General features: G+C 49.8%; 1 protein-coding gene across 9 annotated transcripts in view; it reads left to right on the forward strand.

Annotated features, from left to right (window-relative positions):
• RASSF2 (Ras association domain family member 2) overlaps nt 1-21,753 on the forward strand; it is a 42,421-nt gene that overhangs the window by 9,484 nt on the left and 11,184 nt on the right. For all 9 annotated transcript variants that reach the window (XM_037736916.1, XM_017524013.2, XM_017524010.2 and 6 more), the window contains 3 exons: nt 14,307-14,397; nt 18,068-18,143; nt 20,127-20,278. In XM_037736916.1, the coding sequence (XP_037592844.1) occupies nt 14,339-14,397; nt 18,068-18,143; nt 20,127-20,278 (287 nt within the window). In that variant the 5' untranslated portion in view covers nt 14,307-14,338. The remainder of the gene's footprint in view (nt 1-14,306; nt 14,398-18,067; nt 18,144-20,126; nt 20,279-21,753) is intronic.

The following is a 21,753-nucleotide window of genomic DNA, read 5'->3' on the forward strand; positions in this document are numbered from 1 at the left end:
GAGTAGAGGAAACCCCAAGATCTCTGCACACAGAGCTCAGAGTCTCAGCCGATAGCACCAAAAAAGGAAGAATGCTGGGGTTCCCTTGAGGAAGGGGATGTGAAGTCAGAAATGAGTCTCAGAGTGGCCTGTGACTTGGAAACCACTCAGTAAACAGGAAGTGTGGCTACCAAAGAAACCTGAGCTTGTAGGAAACAGGGGACCCGGAGGCAGCCCCTCCTTACCTGCCCGGATCAGTCTGTCTCTGTCTCTGCACAGCTAGGAGATGAGCCCTCAGATGGGCGAGTGGGGAGCACTTGGGGACACAGGCCTTGGGCCCTCCCTGAAGGGTGGCCTCCCTGTGGGACGAGGGCTCCACTTAAATCCTGTAGTTACCTTGCTCTTCCCCAGCAGGGACATGAAAACTACCCTATAAACGGGCCCCCGGCTTTGAGAAATGCAGGCCAGGGAGTGTCTCGTCTTATTTGCTTTATTGGGGCCAGTGTTGTCTCCACCAACTTTTCGCTCTCCCCTTGGGTCCCACAGTCACAGGGAATTTCTCAGTTGACTGAATTGAGCCCATGAGGGGCTGTGTCTTGGCTGGTTAGCATTCTAGGTCTTTAGTTTCTCTGAGCCAGAGTCTAATTCTACATATACCAAGCACAAACTCAATACATGTGGACACACACACATACACAGCCCTACACAGCCATACACCACCCCCACCACCATGCCCTCCATACACACACACCCCACACTGGACTCCCACTCCCACCCAGACCTGTGCTCACACCCACGCACACAACTGCTTCTCTGGAGTCTGTGCTTCCTTTGTGCTTCCTTCTCCGTCTTGCTCCAGCGCCCTGGTTCTCTGATTAGAGGCTAAGGGCTCTGAGTTTCCTTCTAAACATCCATCCTAAAGGTCAGGCATTTGTGGACGCCAGTGAGGCTTCCCTATAAACACGTGGCTGCTCCTCCAGCCTTCAAGGCCATTGTCTGGGTGGGCCCACTGGTGGCCTTCCAGGTCACTCACCTGGCTACCGGCCCACTGCTGAGCTGGAGGCAGGCCTTCCCAGCAGGAGTCCAAGGGCCGCTTCATTCCATCTCCCGCAGTCACGCCTGGGAACCCCACCTGTGCAGAAGGCCCTGCCAGGGAGGGCTGGGCTGGGCTGGGGCCCCAGTGGGTGGCAGAAGAGGGGACTGAACTGCTTGAAGGAGAAATTCCAGCACGGCCCTTACTGCATCTCAGTTCCTTCTGTGTCCGTGGGCCAGGCAGGTGCTGCTCCAGGGATGGGAATGGGGCAGCCTGTTCCTGCCATTTACCAAGCATCAAGTCTCTTCTGGGAATGGGGTGGGGATGGTCTGTGGGGCCTGTGAGTGGGAGGGGTAGTTCATTGTCCCCTCAGTGTCCCACCCAGAGGGTAATACGGGACTGAGAGGCAGTGGCTCTGTGACTGCAAGTGCCCACGTCCTGGACCTGTGGCTCTGGGCCTCTCCCCGCGGCCCCCACAGGGCCTGCCTTTCCCACAGCTTATCCTCTGGTCTGGTCACTCACTCTCCTCCCATCCCCAGGACCCCCCAGCCTGCTGTAGGCTGGTAACTGAAGCCAGCATGTACCTGCTGCTCACATAGTGAGTCTCTCAGATCCTGTGCTCAGCCAGGGAGCCACAGGAGCACAGGGCTTCATGTCGGCTGTGTCACCTGGGACAAGCCACCTAACCTCTGGACCTTCTGTTTCCTCATCTGTAAAATGGTGAAAGTAAAGCCTCCCCACTGGGGTTCTTGGAGGGACTAAGATAAAGCGCCTAGAGCCTGCTATCACCAGCAGCGGCAGCAGCAGCCCAGGGCGCTTATTAGAACTGCACCTTCTCAGACCCCGCCCCAGAATTACTCAATCAGAAGCTGGGGCAATGGGACCTGCAATCTGTATTTTAACAAGCCCTTGAAGGGATTCCGATACACACTCCTCCAGAATATAGTTGGGTGGCTGATTTTTGGCCGAAAGCACTTTCTTCTTTATTACCCCAAGAGAAGCTGTAGTCTCTAGGGGTTCCGCTTTGCAGCTGCACTGCCCTGGATTTGAGCCTCAGCTCCGCCCCTTTCCTAGCTGTGCGTCTTTGGGCAAGTGGCTTAGCTTCTCTGTGCCTTAGCTGCTCAACTGCAAAATGAGGATAATAAAGTTATTTCTTAATGAGGTTGGTGTAGGGGTTAAAGGAGCCCAAGCAGAGAGGGGCCTTCTGTTGCATGAAGCAGGAAGGCAGAAGGCACAGTTTCCATTTCCTTCCGAGGCAGCCCACATTTTGCCCGTGCCCAGGACAGGCTCGGGTTTGGGAAGCACGATCTGGCATCTCTTGTCAGCCCTAGGTCTTGGCAGGGCCCCAGCCTGCAGCTCAAGTCTCCTTCCTCGTGTGGTGCAATGGGGCTGGGGTTTCCTGTTTGCCATCCACACGGCTTCCTGCCCCGCTATGAGGGGGCCGAATCACAGAGGGATCAGCACTATCTCCTCTCCCACTGCGTGGTTACAGAGCAGATTCCCTCAGGACACCTGGCCAGTCAGTCTTTAACACTGTAGTGTGGAGCTCTGTGTCCAGCAATTTTCTTCTCTAACGCAGGAGATCCAGGGTGTCCTGGGGGTGGGGGCAGGGCTCAGAGAAGAGGCATGCACAGGCCCCAAAAGGGGAAGCTGCGGGCCTCCAGTGAGCCTTTCCTTTGCAAGAGACCTGGGGCCTGGGGCTGGGGTCCTGGCTTCTGTGACATGGTGCCCTGGTTTGCAAGAAGGAGCCCTTTGCATCAGCTCAGTGCCTGAACACACGGACCCTGCGGGATGCTCTACACTGTCCCGCTTCTCCTTGGAAATATTAGTAGTAGGGAGAGGGGGCTAAATACCCAACTCAGTCTGCTTTTAGAAAATTCTACCCCTTCCTTTCTTGAAGGGCTGCTTTGAAATACTTATGGTGGTGCCCTCAATCTAAACAGCCCTTTTCCTGCCAGATTCCACAGTGGCACTCAGCCCCGGACGTACCCTGGCATGACCTGGGGAGGCTTTGGAAATGCTTCTGCCTGGGCCCCTCCCCCAGAGTCTGATGTAATTGATCTGGCTGCAATCAGGTCAGGATTTTATTTTATTTTATTTTTTGAAGACGAGGGTTCACTCTGTCACCCAGACTGGAGTGCAGTGGTACAATCACAGCCCACTACAACCTACAACTCCTGTGCTCAAGTGATCCTCCCACCTCAGCCTCCTGAGTAGCTAGGTCTGCAGGCATTAACCGTGCTTGGCTAATTTTTTATTTTTTAATTTTTTGTAGAGACGGGGTCTTACCGTGTTGCCCAGGATGATCTTGAACTCCTGGCCCCAAGTCGTCCTTGTGCTATGGCCTCCCAAAGTGTTGCATGAGCCACCATGAACGTGGGCCACCATGCCTCGCTGACATCAGGATTTTTAAAGCAACCCCTCTGCCCATCCCCTCCCTGCCCCTGCTCTGGAAGAGTCTCATGAGCACCCGGAGTCGGAAGCCCTTTGATGTCAGGTGTCTCTAAGCCACCACTTCCCGCCGCCCTCCATCCTGGGTTTCAGTCAAGCCCAGCCCTCCCACTGGTCAGGTGGTGGCTCTGTGGGGTTTGCCACCCCAGGAATTCTCCATGGAAAGCCCTGTCCTTCCCCAGCCTGTCTCAGAGACTGGGGCTGCCTGAGATCAACTGTTGCTCTCCCTCCCCGACCCCCACCAGGGGCTGAGGTGGGGGCGGGCCCCTGCTCTACAACCAGAAAGACAATTCAGGAAAGAAAAAACAAAAGTGATCACCAAAGGGAGCACTTCACCTCTCTGACCCTGGACTTTCCCACTAGGGCTGTCCCCGCCCTCGGAGGACCTTGCAGTTCACAAATAAGAGGAGAGGTGCTGGGTCTCCAGCTGGAACTGAAACCATGTAGGGTGAGCATCCTGGGGATGCTCTGAGACTGAGGAACGGTGGCATGCATTCCGGGCTCCCTGGTCACGGGGCCTTTAGAGGAAGCAAGACCTAAGAGCAGAGGGGATTCTGCTGTCTTTGGTGAGAGCTGCAGATTCCTTTCCCACCTCCTTGAGCGTCTTGAGGACTTGGTGTTTGCTCTCCTCTCAGGAAGCTGAGCCTGTGAATTTCAAGGGCTCGGGTAGCCCTGCGTTTATTCTTGGGAAGGCCTGTGTGGGAGGCTGGAAACACCTGTGAGTGGGGTCTGTGGGAAGGAAGGGAAAGGATCCTTTGTGCAACCGCTGCTGGGCTTCAGCTGGTCCAGAGCTTGTTGACTCTGACCCCATTCCTGCAGCCTAGGCTCCAGCGCCAGGCTGGTCCTGAGGGGGCAGCTGTTTCCTCCCAACTTGAGAGTGGGTGGAGGACAGTGACAGACCCAGTAGTTGCTTCAATCCCAGATATGGAGCAGGTGTAATGGATACTGCTGGACCACCCAGCTCCGCTTAATCTATTGTGTGCTGTGGTGTTGACAGTGCTGGGTCTCAGCTGCACACTTTTCCTGAGAATTGCTCTTGCAGGGAAATGCCTAGGGCTGGCTCTCAGCCAATGACTGACATGCAGGGGTCCAGAAGCCCCACCTGCCGGCCTCCAGGTAGGACAACTCTGGTGGCCCCTCACACCCCAGAGCTCCCCAGGGGAGCAGCTGAGGCTGGACTCAGCTGAACCCACCTCATTCCTAGCTCCTTCCCCTGCCCCTGCCCAGCCTCCCCCCTTCCCTTACAGATTTCTCCTGAAAACACCTGCACAATAAATCACGTGTCAGCTATCTCTTAGGCTCTGCTTCTAGGAATCCCCTGGCCCGAGAGAGCAGGTTGGTGTCCTTGGGCAGACTGTTGATCCCATTCCCTTCCTGGAAGCAGTAATCATGATAACTGGAACAGGTGCAAGAGAGGCACAGGCTGGGAGCTGGGAGCTGGTAACTGGTGGCTCAGAGAGGAAGCTCCAGGCCCAGGAAGGGACCAAAACACCGGCAGATGACTTCTGTGTGGGGTACGTGCTGTGCTGAAGGGCAGGACAAAGTGGGAGCGCCTGTCCCCACATTGTCCTGGGGCCTCAGGTGTCATTTATAGGGGGCGGTAAGTTTTGATTAGGGTCAAGGCTAGAACATGTGAATCTGGGGCTAAGAGGGAGCATGGGCACACTCAAAGGGCATGATAAGTAGGTCCAGAAAGTTCTCTGTGGCCGGGATATCATCATACTGAACAGCCGAAGGACCTTCGTTTGTAAAGATGTCCTCCTGGGTCTTAGGGAAGGTCATACCCCAAGTTGTCTTTCAGGCAGTCAGGAAGTCATGAATGGGTCTCCACGTAACCAGCTGAATTCCACTGACAAGAAGAATGGCATGGCCCAGGCATTTAATGGAGTTGAGGAGAATCCGGAACATTCTGCCAGAGCATGAAGCCAATGCCAGGGTGAAAACTGACTGGTTTGGTGGCCCCAACAGTTCCAGCATGACTGGAACCTGGGAGGCTCTTGTCTCGACTAGGCAAGCCCAGCTGTAGTCACATCTCCAGCCATTTTAGCAGACATGCTCTTTGGTTAATAGACATTCAATATATGCTTTATTTTCTAAAGTGTTTTTTCTAAAAAGAAGTACTTATTTAAAATTCTAGAGGGGGTAAGTAACCATGTTCATAGAGGAAGTTCAGTAGATTTAAATATGTTTTAGACTTCCAAAGAGCGGTTCCACATTAAAAATGGGGTTTGGGCCAGGAGAGGTGGCCCACGCCTATAATCATAGCACTGCAGGAAGCCAAGTCAGGAGGACTGCTTGAGGCCAGGTGTTTGAGACCAGCCTGGGCAACATAGTGAGACCCCATCTTTACAAAAAATAAAAAATTAGCCAGCTATGATGGTGTGCACCTGTGGTCCCAGCTACTCAGGAGGCTGAGGTGAGAGAATCACTTGAGCCCAAGAGGTCAAGGCTGCAGTGAGCTGTGATTGTGCCACTGCACTCCAGCCTGGGTGACAGAATGAGACCCTGTCTCAAAAAAAGAAAAAGAAAAAGATGTGTGTAAAATCTGCCCCGTGTTCCTTGTCTCCTTTCTGCCCTTCTTCTTGCTGTATGTGGTAGATTACGAGGTGTTTTGGTTCTGTGCTTAGATACTGGCTGATGTGGGAAGCCCCTCGTTCCTCCTTGCCTCAGTTTCCCTCCAATAAGACATGACAACCATCAGTCTGTATTCCCAAGGCACTGTGGGAAGTGATGATCATAAATGGTTCTTACAAGGCATTTTGGGGCCCAGGAGAGCTCCATAAAGTCTGGATAATAACGGGGGAGGCAGAAGCGTTGCGGCCAGCCAGCTGAGCGAGTCCCTGTCTCCAAGGCCGCAGATACTGGCAGGCACCCTCAAAGGAAGTGTCCAATTGAATCCACATTCCTGTTCCACAGACCATCTTCCTCTGACCTTCCTTGTGTGAGGAACAATGCTCTGTTTAAGAAATATCAGAATTAACTGTGAATTTCCGGCCCTCCATAAGTACTGCTGCTGCTGCTGCTGTTTGCCTTGAGGTGGATGCGAATGTAGCCTCGTTTGGCTGCGGGGAGCCGGTGCTTCGTGAGGGTGGCTGGAAAGCTTGTGAAGAAAGCTGTAGATGCCCTGAGGGGGCAGAAGAGGGACTGGGTCCTAGAATCACCTACCTGCAATTTCAGTTGGACTATGGGGAAGGCTATATAAATATGTTCTTAACTTTCTTTTCCCAAGACATGTAAATGTAACAAAAAGAGGCCAGGTGCGGTGGCTTATGCCTGTAATCCCAGCACTTTGGGAGGCTGAGGCGGCAGATCATGAAGTCAGGAGTTTGAGACTAGCCTGGCCAACATGGTGAAATGCCATCTCTACTAAAAATACAAACATTTAGCTGGGGTGGCACATGCCTGTAATCCCAGCTACTCGGGTGGCTGAGGCAGGAGAATCGCTTGAACCTGGAAGGTGGAGGTTGCAGTGAGTCAAGATCATGCCATTGCACTCCAGCCTGGGTAACAAGGGCAAGACTCGTCTCAGAAAAAAGGTGGGGAGAAGTCAGGCCATAGACAAAGATGGGACAACATGAGCCCATAGGTTGAAATTACAGCTGTGGCCTTGGTGAGATCACCCAACAGGAAGAGCGTGGCTGTGCCCTAGAAAATCCCACATTTGGCCGGGCATGGTGGCTCAAGCCTGTAATCCCAGCACTTTGGGAGGCCGAGGCGGGTGGATCACGAGGTCAAGAGATCGAGACCATCCTGGTCAACATGGTGAAACCCCGTCTCTACTAAAAATACAAAAAAATTAGCTGGGCATGGTGGTGCGTGCCTGTAATCCCAGCTACTCAGGAGGCTGGGGCAGGAGAATTGCCTGAACCCAGGAGGCGGAGGTTGCGGTGAGCCGAGATCGCGCCATTGCACTCCAGCCTGGGTAACAAGAGTGAAACTCCGTCTCAAAAAAAAAAAAAAAAAAATCCCACATTCGGGGCCATCATACTGTCTGATCTGTATCCATCTAGTAGGTAAAAAATAGGGTCAAGAGGGAAGTTGAACACCTTTTCATAGATTTATTAATTACTCGTATTGACTTTTCCATGAACTATTGTGCATGTCCTTTGCCCATTTTATAAATAAGCATAGGACCTTTTTCTTACTGATTTTATTTATTTATTTATGTTTGAGGTGGAATTTTGCTCTTGTTCCCCAGGCTGGAGAGGCGGCTCACTGCAAACTCCGCCTCCCAGGTTCAAGCAATTCTCCTGCCTTAGCCTCCCGAGTAGCTGTGATTACAGGCATGCACCATCATACCCTTGGAGATGGGGTTTCTCCATGTTGGTCAGGTTGGTCTCGAACTCCCAACCTCAGGTGATCTACCCGCCTCAGCCTCCCAAAGTTCTGGGATTACAGACGTGAGCCACCGCGCCCGGCCTTCTTACTGATTTATTAAAGCCCTTATGTATTAAGGACATTAGCCGTGTGCCATATGTTTTGTAAATATTTTTCCCCAGTTTTTAATTTGCTTTTTTGACTTGTGTAGTGTACTTTTTTTCTAAACAGAAGTTTAAAATTTTCACGGGTTGGTATTAATGTCTTCAGCATTTCATTTTTTAATGTTTAAATTTTTTCTTTTGGGGGAAGGAGTAAGGAAGCGATTTAGCTTCCCTGTCTCCCCTCCTCCAAAGGCCAGCCAGTTCTCTAGTGATATTTTAAAAAATTAAGCTACCTTTCCCCTGCTATTTAGAACTGCTACTTACATTCTATGATCCCAGATGTATTTGGATCTATTTCTATATGTTTATTGTTTTGTTGCTTTGCCTATTTTTTTCTGTAGAACCAAATAGTCTTAAGAATGAAATTCTCTGACTGGTATTCTCAGTAGATTTAGGAAGACATGGTATCAAAAAGAATTGTCGTAAGAGCAGGACAGAGGCAGAACTCAGTTACCAAATCATGGATTATGTTGGAGGTAAAGAATAACAGAGACAGCCCTGGAGAAAATTCAATCGGTGAATTAGAAGATTAGTTGGAGAATTCTGAGAAAAATAAGGAGATGGAGGGTAGCTGCCGGGATGGATGGATGGCTAGTGCTAGAGAGAGAAGAGATGAAGAGATTGCAGAAGAACCAAGAATGAGCCGGGTGCGGTGGCTCACTGTAATCCCAATGCTTTGGGAGGCTGAGGTTGGAGAATCACTTGAGGCCAGGAGTTCAAGACCAGCTTGGTTAACATCACAAGATCCTGTCTCTATAAAAGAAAAATTAAGGAAAAAAATTAGCTGGGTATAGTGGCCCGTGCCTGTAGTTTCTTCTGGTGGCTGAGGCAGGAGGAACTCTTGAGGCCAGGATTTTGAGGCTGCAGTGAACTATGATAGCTCCACTGTACCCCAGCCTGGGAGACAGAGCAAAACCCTGTCTCAAAAATAGAAAGGAACCAAGAATGGGAGGAAGAAAGGAAAGTAATCAAAGAAAGAGAATAACATTTCCTCTGGCTGAAGAAAGACTCCAGTGTTGAGAGTGAGAAGGGCTGCCGACAGCAGGCACCGTTCCCCTGACTCCCACTCCAACCAGGCTGCGCAATCAGCCCTGGCCGAGTTCCCCCATGACCTTTGTGGGGCTTAAATCAGAAGCTGCTCAGATTCCCCTTCCTTGGGCTCCAGCCACCAGCTCCCGGCTCTGCTCATCTTGGCTTCCTTCTCAAGGCCCCTTGTTTCCTGGGCTTCCTTGGTACCGTGTCTCCTGTTTTCCCTCCTTCTCCAGGGACTCCTTCCTCTGCCCATGCTGACCCACTGGGTTCATCAAAGCTCTGCCCTTGGCCCTGCCCCCTCTCTTCTTTCCCGATGCCCTCGTCCCCTCCCTTGACCTCTCGTGCCAGGAATCGCTCTCCCAGGCCTCAGGCCTGCTGTACTTCTGGTTATCGGCACCGGAAGTTTCCATAGGCCTGCCTGAAACTCAGCCCTGGTCCTCACATCAGTGACTGTGAAGGTGGCACCTCTGCCTATGTTGCAGTCCTTTCCAGCAGCCGGTGCATCACCAGGACTCTGCCTGTTGCCTCATGTTTAATCCAGCAGCACACCCTTTCCCCAAATTTCATTAACGCATCACGACTTTCCTCTACCTCTTCGAACTCTCTAGACTCTCTCTCTCCAACTCAGGCTCTGGCCTCTCAACTGGTTCCCTGGCCACTCTTCTCCCAGATTATTTGTCCACAAAGCAAGGCGTTGGGTGGGTGACCTTTCAAAAATGTGTATCAGATCATATCCCTCCCCTTGGAATTCCCCTTGTTTTCCTTTTGCTGCTGAAAAAAATGACTATGGTTTTGGTGGTTTATTTATTTTTTGACATGGAGTCTCACTCTGTTGCCCAGGCTGGAGTGCAGTGGCGCGATCTTGGCTCACTGCAACATTTACTTCCTGGGTTCAAGCAATTCTCCTGCCTCTGCCTCCCAAGTAGCTGGGATTACAGGCGCCCGTCACCACGCCCAGCTGATTTTTGTATTTTTAGTAGAGATGGAGTTTCACCAAGTTGGCCAGGACGGTCTTGATATCCTGACCTTGTGATTCACCTGCCTGGGCCTCCCAAAGTGCTGGGATTACGGGTGTGAGCCACCTTGCCCAGCTGGTCTTGGTGGTTTAAAACAACAGAAATTTAATACTCATATTCTGGAGTCCAGAAGTTTCACGGCCAGTTTCTCTGGGCCAGAACTAAGGTGTTGGTAGGGCTCTGCTTGCACCGGGGTTCTGGGGCAAATCTGTGTCCTTGCCTTTCCCAGCTTGTGAGCTGCCTTCTGGGTTTGTGGCCCCCTCCTCCACCTTCGTCCACAGTGTGACATCTGCATGTTTCTCCCTCTGCTGCAGCTGTCCCGTTGCCTCCTCTCTGCTGTGTGCGGCAGAGCCACCCCCTTATAAGAACACCAGTGGTTCCATTTAGGCTGCCCCCAGATAATCCAGGATAGTCTCTTCATGTCAAGATCCTTCATTTAATCACATCCACAGACTCCCTGTTTCCATGTAAGGTGATATTCACAGGTTCCAGGGTCCGCACCTGGGTATCTCTGGGGGCCATTCTTCATCCTCCACATTCACGTGGCCCAGCATTGCCCACCAGCTGAAGTCCAGACTCCTCACCAGGCCTGGGTTCTGCTGGTGCCACTCCATCTCGCACAGTTCCGAGATGCCTGTGCTTTCTGCCTGGACACATTCACCCTTCATCTTTGCCAACACTGAAGTCTCCATTTAGAGGTCTCCTCCTCCAGAAAGTCCCCCAGGACCCTGCCCTCAACCATAGGCGTCCTTCCTGTTGGCCACCATAGCACTCACCCTCCCTTGACGGAGCCCTCTGCCCCCACGCACCCCCCTCCTCCACATGCCTTGTTTCCTTGGCTGCCGGGCCACCATGACGAGGCACGATGCTTAATACATTGTAGACACACAATAAATGCTTGTTGAATGTGTCAATTTACACACGTGTAGAAGGGGCACCTTTTTAGAAAAAGGGGCACTCCCTAGTTATGGGTAATTATCACTTAAAAAAGAAAAGCTTTCTCACTAGCCTGACTTTCCTGTTTTTCTTTTTCTGCATTACATGTGTACTCCAGTCTTCATGATCAGATTATTCTTCCTTTTTGGACAAGTTAAAAAAAATAATAAAATTTAAAATTTAGAGAGACCAATTGTGTTCTCAGGGTACCACTTTTGGGTACACTGGTAGGGTCTCAGCTTTCTGAATGGAGTCAGCCCATGGTCACTTGCAGTAACAAGTTACCAAAACTTAGTGACTGAAAACAACACTAATTTATTTTTATTTTATTACTTTATTTAATTAATTAAGAGATGCTCTCACTCTTTCAACCGGGATAGAGTGCAGTGGCATGATTGTAGCTCACTGCAGCCTTGAATTCCTGGGCCCAATTTATCCTCCTGCCTCAGCCTTCCTAGTAGCTGGGACCAGAGGTACATGCTACCACATCTGGCTAATCTTTTATTTTTTGTAGCGATGAGATCTCCCTGTGTTGCACAGGCTGGTCTTGAACTCCTGGGCTCAAGTGATCCTTCCTCCTCAGCTTCCCAAAGTACTAAAATTACAGGTGTGAGCCACTTGCCTGGCCTTATTTTATTATTTCTTTCTTTCTTTTTTTTTTTTTTTAATAAGAGATGGGGTTTCACCTTGTTGATCAGGGTGGTTTCAAACTCCTGACCTCAGGTGATCCACCCATGTTAGCCTCCTAAAGTGCTGGGATTACAGGCGTGAGCCACCCCGCCTGGGTATTTTATTATTATTTTTTTAAAGACAAGGTCTTACTCTGTTGCCCAGGCTGGAGTGCAGCAGTATGATCATAGCCCACTGCAGCCCTGAGCTCCTACCTTAGACTGCCAAGTAGCTAGGACTACAGATGCTTGCCATCACATCCAGCTAACTTAAAAAAATTTTTTTTGTAGAGACAGGAGTCTCCTGCTGTTGCCCAGGCTGGTCTTGAACTCCTGGCTTGACTCCTCACTTGAACTCCTCGAGTGATCCTCCTGCTTCAGCTTCACAAAGTATTGCAATTAGAGGCATGAGCCAACATGCCTGGACAACACTAATTGATTATCTCACAGTTTTGTAGTTCAAAGGTCTGACATGAATCTCACTGGGCTAACATCACGGTATCAACAGGGATGTGTTCTTTTCTGGAGACTCTAGGGCGAGTCCGTTTTCTTGCTTTTCCAGCTTCTAGAGGCTGTTTATGTCCATTGGGTGATGGACCCTTCTTCCAGGAGGTCCAATCCTTCTCACATTGTGTCACTATAATACTGGCATCTATGTCTTCCTCTTCCACTTAAAAAAAATGTTGTGGGCTGGGTGCGGTGGCTCACACCTGTAACACCAGCACTTTGGGAGGCCAAGGCAAGCAGATTGCTTGAGTCTTCCTTTAATTGAAACCCCATCTCTACTAAAAATGGAAAAAACTAGCTGGGCATAGTGGCACATGCCTTTAGTTCTAGCTACTTGGGTGGCTGAGGTGGGAGGATCACCTGAGCCTGGGGAGGTTGAGTCTGCAGTAAGCTGAAATTACACCACTGCACTCCAGCCTGGGTGACAGAGTGAGTCCCTGTCTTGAAAATACACACACACACACACACACACACTTATATAATGGTAAAATACACATCAAGTTTACCACCTTAACCATTTTTAAGTGTACAGTTTAGTGGCAATAAGTACCTTCAGTGTTGTGTAACCATCACGGCCTTCTACCTCCAGAACTCTCTTCACTTTGCACACTCTGTACCCGTTAAGCTACTCTCCATTCCCCCTTCCTCCCAGCCCCTGGCAACCACCATTCCACTTTTTGAAGAACCGCAATTCTACAAAATCAGTCTCTGATTCTGACTACTCTAGGTGTCTCATAAAAGTGGAATCATACAGTATTTTTCTTTTTGGGTGTGGCCTGTCATAATGTCTTCAGGATTTACCCACATTCTGCCATGTGTCAGAATTTCCTTCCTTTTGAAGGCTGAATAATATTCCATTGGATGCATACTCCGTGTTGCTTATCTGCTCATCCATCCAGTGGGCACTTGGGTTGCTTCCACCTTTTGGCTATTGTGAAAAATGTGATTTTGCCCTGGGGACACTTAGTAGTGTCTGGCGACAGTTTTGGTTGTCATCACTGGAGTGGTGCTGCTTACTGCTAAACATTTGCAAGGCACAAGACAGCCCCACAACCAAGAACAGTCCAAGGCCAGGGGTGGTGGGGCACACCTGTAGTCCTAGCTACTCGGGAGGCTGAGACGGTGGGCGGGGGAGGAATCGATGGAGCCCAGGGGTTTGAGGCTGCAGTGAGCTGATCATGCCACTGCACGCCCAGCCTGGGTGACAAAATGATATCCTGTCTCTACAAATAGAAATAAAAAAAGAATGGGCCAGCTCCAAATGGTAATAATGTGGCTGGGCATGGTGGCTCACACCAGCACTTTGGGAGGCAGAGGCGGGCGGATCACCTGAAGTCAGGAGTTCAAGACTAGCCTGGCCAACATGGTGAAACCCCCTCGCTACTAAAAATACAACAAGTTAGCCAGGCGTGATGGCATGCACCTGTAATCTGAGCTACTCAGGAGGCTGAGGCAGGAGAATCGCTTGAACCCAGGAGATGGAGGTTGCAGTGATCTGAGATTGCGTCACTGCACTCTAGCCTGGGCGAAGAGAGCGAGACTCCATCTGAGAAAAACAAAACAAAACAAATGGTAATAGTGCCAAGGTTGAGAATCCTGACATATTATACCTATCTGAATATTTATACATGTAAATGTGTGTATGTATATGCATATTTTATACTTACATAGATTTTAAACAATTGGACTGGTAGTTTTGTTACCTGTGTTTTTATAATGTATTGTTATAATTAAATTGTCTTTCACATTGTTATATTTTAGTGGCAACTGTAGACACATGCTGTGATTTCTCGCACTCAGCTGCATTGGGGCGTTTTTAGGTGGTTTACCCGTCCCCAGCAGACTTCAGTACAATCAGGCTGTCCCCGAGATAAGTCTATTCTGTGTTGCGTCAGTCTCTTCAGAGAGGAGGACTCATCAGTCGTCCTTGGAACCGGCAAGGGTGTCAGTGTGCTCTGTGGCTAGGGCATTTGGGCTAGGATTGTCTTTCCTCTGGATGTTTATTCTTAGAGGCTGTGGCCAGCCGAGGAAGCAGTCAGCAGTGTTGCCTCTCATAGCCTTGGGTCAGTGTTAACTGGGATCTGGGTGGGGAGGAATGGAGAACTGTGGTGTCCAATGTTGTGCCCCTTCCCCACCTCAAGATCTGCTCAGTTCACAAGGACACAAGCTGACTTTAACGTCTGTCTTCTCCTTCCAAATATAGGCCTCTCCTTCCGATGAAAAGAGAAAGGAAGAATGGATTACAGTCACCAAACGTCCCTAGTCCCATGTGGACAAGATAAATACATTTCCAAGTAAGACATTTTGCTGGAGTGTTGTGTTCCCGGTGGCCAGTCCCCTGCTGGGGTGTTGGGGGTAGATGGCAGCCGCTGGCAGGGGCCTCCCCTGTGTGTCAGACTGGCGGGGCTTGTGTGTGTGGGAAGGAGTCAAGCTGAACTCGGGCTTGTGAGAACATCAGGGCTGCTGCTAGAGATAAAAACATGCCCCCGGAGCCTGGCCTGGAGGGGGGTGGTAAACGGGAAGTCAAGACCTTTGGGGGCTCAAAAGGTGTGGTGCCCTGGAAGGCTTCTAGAAGGAGGAGTTGGCTGGTGGCTGTTCGCTGTCTTCTGAATGTTTGTGTCTCCCTCAAATTCCTATGTGGAAATTTAACTGCAAGGTGATGGTATAAGAGCTGGGACCTCTGAGCTATGATTAGATCTAAGCACCCTTATAGAATAGGCCAAGGGAGCTTGTGTTTCTTTCCATGGTGTGAGGACGCAGTGAGAAGGCACTGTCTGTGCGGAGAGGGCTATCATCAGACACTGACTCTACCTTGACCTTGGACTTCCTGGCCACAGAGCTGTGAGAAGTGAATTTCTGTTGTTTAGAAGCCACCCAGGGTGTGGTACGGTAGCCAGAACGGACTTAGACATTGCTCTCTGTCCTGTCCGTGGTGTTCCCGGGGAGTCCTGGCTGGGGTAGTGTGTCCCTGGGCTGCTCTGGTTCTGGCTAAAATTGGCACAGGTGCCTCCGAATAGAAGGGGACAATTTAATTGCTTTCTATGCACTAAAGTCTCTTAAGCTCAGGCTTTTTGCTAATGTGACTGGGCTTGAGCCACAATAGACCCTTGAATTGGAAGTTCAAGGACATATTTTTATGTCCAGCATAGGGATTTCCCCATCTTTTTCTTTTTCTTTCTTTTTTTTTTTTCTGAGAAGGAGTCTCCCTCTGTCACCCAGGCTGGAGTGCAGTGGCGCCATCTCAGCTCATGGTAACCTCTGCCTTCTGGGTTCAAGCGATTCTCCTGCTTCAGCCTCCTGAGTAGCTGGGAGTATAGGCATGTGCCACCACACCCAGTTAATTTTTGTACTTCTAGTAGAGACAAGGTTTCACCTTGTTGGCCCGGCCGGTCTCGAACTCCTGACCTCAAGTGATCCACCTGCCTGGGCCTCCCAAAGTGTTAGGATTGCAGGTGTGAGCCACTGCACCCAGCCAGGATTTCTCTATCTTAATTAAATATTTAATTTATCTGAGACTAAATTGTTTTAAGTCCTCAGACACACTTGACACTTTTTTTTTTTTGAGACGGAGTCTCACTCTGTTGCCCAGGCTGGAGTGCAGTGGCACAATCTCGGCTCACTGCGACCTCTGCCTCCCATGTTCAAGTGATTCTCCTGCCTCAGCCTCCCAAGTAGCTGGGACTACAGGCACCTGCCACCACACCCAGCTATTTTTTTGTATTTTTAATAGAGACAAGGTTTCACCGTGTTAGTCAGATGGTCTTAATCTTCTGACCTCAACATCTACTCGCCTCAGCCTCCCAAAGTGCTGGGATTACAGGCGTGAGCATGTTAACATCTGACCATTCTGATCTCTTTATGGGCAGATATCCCCAGGGACTTCTACCAACCAGTGATTTTCTCTCCCAGTTTCAGATCTGTGTGTTCAAAAGTACCAAACGGCTTTTTGTCTTAGGTTATTTGGAATCGCCTTTTCCACGAATTCAGTTCAACTTGCATAGAATCACGCTGATCTATCTAGGTTTAACTTGTCAGGAGTTTCTTGGCCTTTCCAGTGGGTTTTGACTCTTGGCATGGTTCCAAATCTCTCCACTGAATGGCTGGGTTCAGAAGGGCTAAACTCTGTCACCTCTTACCTTAGACTAAACAAGGCACACAGCAACCCTGACCCCCTCCACCTCTCTCCCCTCTCATCCCACATGGAGTAGAAAACACCCACTTTTAGATGAAACTTGACTCGTGCATTCTCAGGGTTGATGAGGGATTTCCCTGATCACAAAGCAGGTGAAACCTCCTCTCTGGCCATGTGCAGTAGAGCTGGACTCCCACGGCAGCCACTTGGAAAACCTGGTGGCTAAGGAAGCCCAGTACTAGGCTTCAGAGGGGGAGTTTCTAAGGGTTTATTTATTTTTATTTTTTATTTTTCTTTGAGATGGAGTCCGGTTCTGTCGCCCAGGCTGGAGTGCAATGGTTCGATCTCGGTTCACTGCAACCTCTGCCTCCCGGGTTCAAGCGATTCTCCTGCCTCAGCCTCCTGAGTAGCTGGGACTACAGGTGCCTGGCACCATGCCTGGCTAATTTTTTGTATTTTTAGTGGAGATGGGGATTCACTGTGTTAGCCAGGATGGTCTCAATCTCCTGACCTCATGATCCGCCCACCTCAGCCTCCCGAAGTCCTGGGATTACAGGCATGAGCCACCGCTCCCTGCCCTAATTTTATGAACTGAAAAAGTATTGCAGGGCCTGGAAGCCGCCTCACGCCCACTTCTTGTTACTACTCCCCAAGGTGAACCACTATCCTGAATTCTCACGCCCTATTTTGAACTATATAGCAATGGAATATGATATGTTTTTCTTGTGTCTTTTTTTTTTTTTTTTTTTTTTTTTTTTTTTTTTGCTTTTCTGTGAAAGAAGCTAGATTTAAGAAAAAGCACATATCCTATAATTCCCATGAGAGTCACCCCCAGGCATGTAGTTCATTCACATTCTCTTCGCTGGTAGTATTCTGCTGTGTTTTCACCCATTCTGCTGTTGACGGGAGTTTGCCAGTTTTTAAACACATGATGAGGTCATCTCTATGAAGCATAAGCTGGTGTAGCTCAAACCTGTCCTGTTTAGCTTCTGAACAGCCTGGAAGCTTCTGAATCTTTTTTTTCCTTTCTTTCTTTCTTTCTTTCTTTTTTTTGACGGAGACTCACTCTGTCACCCAGTCTGGAGTACAGTGGTGTGATCTCAGCTGATTGCAACCTCCGCCTCCCAGGTTCAGGTGATTCTCCTGCCTCAGCCTCCTGAGTAGCTGGGAATACAGGCGTGCACCACCATGCCTGGCTAATTTTTGTATTTTTATTAGAGACGGGGTTTCACCATGTTGGCCAGGCTGCTCTTGAACTCCTAACCAAGTGGTCCACCGGCCCCGGCCTCCAAAAGTGTTGGGATTACGGGGTTGAGCCACCACGCCTGGCCAGCTTCTGAATCTTGTGAAGGCTTTTCTTTATTGTCCTTTCCTCATTCACAGCGTGCTTGAAGGAGAAGAGGCCACAGCCAGGCAGGAGATTCGCTGTCTGTGGGCTCTGGAGTGCTTGTCTAAGTTAATCGGTGGCTTATTAACACCTGCTTATTCAGCTAGGTTTGGGAGTGTTGCCACCAATGTCCGCCTCGGTGCCCTGGAGTTGCTCCTTACATTCAGCCTTGTTCTGGGGTGGTGCTCACTCTTGACTTTGATCCTGGGGGAAGATGGTTATGCATAGGATGTAGTGGCCTATTCCGTGTCCTTCAAACCACTCCACTTATGGGGCGGTGGCGGCAGAACCCTGTGTGCATGCACATGTGTGTGTATGTACATGTGGACAAACACCCAAAGTGGGGTGACCGAAGGCCAGGTGAGAGGTGAGAGAAAGAGGGAACAACTGCATAATAAGTGGCTTCAGCTGATAATGTTATATCTGTTGTATTTTTCCTCCTAAGAAATGAACTTCTCTTGCATCTGAAGACCTACAACTTATACTATGAAGGCCAGAATTTACAGCTCCGGCACCGGGAGGTAAGGATTCTTCAGGGAAGGCCCTGACTGGCTATTCCAGGCCTTGTCACCATATGTTCTGGGTCTGAAGGTCCCTGAGGTCCCAAGAGATCCCTGCCTCTCCTGCTTCTCATTTAGGATGCTAGTGAGAGTCCTTGGGGTTCTTTGGAAGAAGACTCCAGGCCCAGTTTTGTTCTAAAAAGGATAAAATTTCAGAGATGTGTTCCAGAGACATTCCTGTAGATGTGTGGCTGGGCTAGCCCAGTCTCATGGGGGAGATTCTCCAGAGAGAGCTTTCATGAAGTGACCTTTCCAGGCAATCCGGGAACCCACCCAGTCCTCTGTGTTTAAACATCTAGGCCCAAGTCCTATCACTGCAGTGACCTGGGCAAAGCACACAACACTCAGAACGGTGGCACTCGCCCTGTCCCCATACCTGGTCGTCCTAGGTTGCCTTTGTTATTCATCTGGCCCCCATCCCGAAACTGAGCTTGCTCTTCCTGTATCCATTTCTCTAAAGGCTGTTATCAGATAGATGATGAGTTATAAAGGAGTCTGACAGAGTAGTTTATACTCAAGCACTCTGGACTGATAAAAACGTCCATATGTGTAATGCCCTTTGAAACACACTTTCAGGTTATCAAGCTGTGTCGATTTAATCCATAGATACAGGTAACAGATGGTGGAATTTCAGCTGCTAGGGCAGGTTGCGTGGGGACAGTGCATAGGATGTAGTGGCCTATTCCGTGTCCTTCAAATCACTCCACTTAGACAAAATCCTGTTTGGGGTTAAACTCTGACCTACAATTGTGTAAAATAATGATGCCCAACTTGACCAGGGGAAGGCCGTGTAAATTGCCTATGTTTACATGCAGCCTTTCTCCCCAGGACTCCGAAGTGCCCTAAAATCGTTTCCTGTCTCTCCTGCCCTCTTTATTCCTTCCTCCCTCTTTGAGGATGATTTTGGGGCCCAAGTGAGTTGCTCATTGGGCTGATGTCATTTTCATGTATGGGGCTTGTCCTGAAGATGTGGCCATGACCCAGATCTGACACTTGGTCAGCCCATAAAACATGGGTTCAGAAAGGTGTTTGTGAGACTAGGGAGAGCAGAGCTGATTCTTTTAGGGATTTCCCTCCAAGCTTTTACTAATCAGTAGCATGGCTATGCAAGATTTTCGTTCTCAAATAGCTTTCCTGGGGTATGTCCTGTAGAATAAAGGATTAAAAGTGTTCCATGATTAAAGGATTTCATATTCGTAAGTGAGTCCCAATTCTTTGGGATAGAACATATAAATGGCCTTACAATAGTTTTACATTTAACATCTAATTAGTCAGCAACCTTTGGGTATAAATTAGGGACTCCTGCAAAATTTATTCACCTGCTGGAGAGTTGTCATGTAGCCCGTTAGTTTATTACAGAACCTGGGACAGTCTGCTGTTAGGAAATCTGATTAGCACAGCCTCTCCCAGCTCACGATCACTTGACACCCTTTTAAAGACAACAGTTCATCTGCTAGAGGAGCCAGTGTTCTGTAGAATAAACTTTGGGAAGTGTTGCTTTAAGTTTCCTTCAAACCACTGGGTTGGATTGCTAAACACTTTTAGCTCAAGAGACATCCTTTTCCGTAGTAGGGGACGGGATGTAGCTAACTCAAGCATTCAGTTCTTGCTTCTGTTAGCAAGGCTAGTCTCACTTCTTTTAAGACATGCATTCTGCTTTCTTTAAAAGTCATTAGGATAAAAAGAAAAAAAATGCTTTTATAATTTGCACATATGTATTTGAATTTCACGGCAACTTTTGTGCTGATCTGTGAGGTCAGCTTCAGGGCTGGGGGAAAGTGTCTCAGAGCTGGGGTGTGAACTGGGCAGCTGCCCCCATCCTGTGAATACAAACTGGGGGCACCCAGCTAGGACATATGAAGAATGTGTCATTTGTCCTTCAGCACTGTCTTGGCTTCCATGGGGGCTTTTCTGGGCTTACCACTCCAATTGCTTTGTGGGCAGGAAGAAGATGAGTTCATCGTGGAGGGGCTCCTGAACATCTCCTGGGGCCTTCGCCGGCCCATCCGCCTGCAGATGCAGGATGACAACGAGCGCATTCGGCCCCCTCCGTCCTCTTCCTCCTGGCACTCTGGCTGTAACCTGGGGGCTCAGGGGTGAGTGAGGAGAGATGGGGCCGGGAGATGACCAGGGTGCCTGGGGGTTCTATGTGTCTCAAGCAGGTAAATGCTGCCCTCTTCCCTGCAGCCCTGATCCTGGCTCCTCCTCCCACCACCTTTACTCTCCACCTGCCTTGAGCTTGGAATGAGGAGCAAGGGGCAGATGTGGTTGTGATTGGGCCCCCTTCCTGTCACCACAATCACTGATGAGGTCACAGGAGGGGAGCTGCTGAGTCACAGGAGGGAGCTGCTGAGTCACAGAGTCCTCCCTCAGGGAGAGCTCTATGCGGAGTTGCTGATGGCTAGTGAGGCCCAGCTTGCAGATTTCTAACAGGGCACCCCATACCCCAGCATCCTCCGCACTGGGACCACTCCTCATAGAATGGCCCTGCTCCAAAGCGTTTACGACTTGAACCTTCTGACCAAAGCTCTCTGAATCCTGGGGAAACTGGAAGAGGAAAAGGAATGTCAGGCTCTGTCAGAGTCAGCCAAGCGAGATCAGCCAGGGGTGTGCTCCCTGCAGACCACATGGGGAGCCAGGGTGTGGTGTGATGGTGGGTAGTCCAAGTCCCCACCAGAAGTGCTGGGAAGACCTATGCTGTCTGTTGTTATCCTCCATGGCTGAGTAAGCCACCGAATGCACCACTGAATGCCCTCTTTATTGTCTTTCTGGGACTTGAGTTTTAGGATCAAGTGACTAGGCTGGCTCCATCCTGAAACCTGCTGATGCTGACTGCCTTCGGCCCCAGCCTGGGTGGAGTATGCTTCCCTCTCGGCCAAAACCACAGTGACCTTTTTTTTTTTTTCTGGTTTAAATGAGAACCAAACCATGTCTGTTGACCACATTGAACACTTTGCTAAACTCCACAGCCAAATCTACGTTTCTCTACAACTGAGAGAACGCTACTATGTGGCCAAACTCTGAAGCTGGTCTGGTTTCTTTCCAAGGGGATTTAAGGAGGAAAATTGTCGCCCACCCCATAGGCGCTAGGTGTCTGGTTCAGGTTCTTTGGTTTCATCTAACTTTGCTGGTTTCATGCTCTGCTTTGCTTTCAGCACTATCACTGTGTTTTTGTTTTGTTTTGTTTTGTTTGAGACAAGGTCTTACTCTGTTTCCCAGGCTGGAGTGCGGTGGCATATTCACAGCTCACTGCAGCCTCAACCTCCCAGGCTCAAGTGATTCCCCCACTTCAGGCTCCCCAGCCACTGGGACTACAGGTGCACACCCCCCGTCTTTTTTTTTTTCTGTTGCTCAGGCTGGATTGCAATGGTGCGATCTCGGCTCATTGCAACCTCTGCCTCTCGGGTTCAAGCGATTCTCTGAGTAGCTGGGATTACAGGTGCCCACCACCACACCCAGCCAATTTTTCTATTTTTTGGTAGAGAGGGTGTTTCGCCATGTTGGCCAGGTTGGTCTCAAACTCCTGACCTCAAGCTGTCCACCCGCCTTAACCTCCCAAAGTTCTGGGACC

This window comes from Cebus imitator, unplaced genomic scaffold, assembly GCF_001604975.1.
Source record: "Cebus imitator isolate Cc_AM_T3 unplaced genomic scaffold, Cebus_imitator-1.0 Scaffold31, whole genome shotgun sequence".
Classification (NCBI taxonomy): Eukaryota; Metazoa; Chordata; class Mammalia; order Primates; family Cebidae; genus Cebus; species Cebus imitator.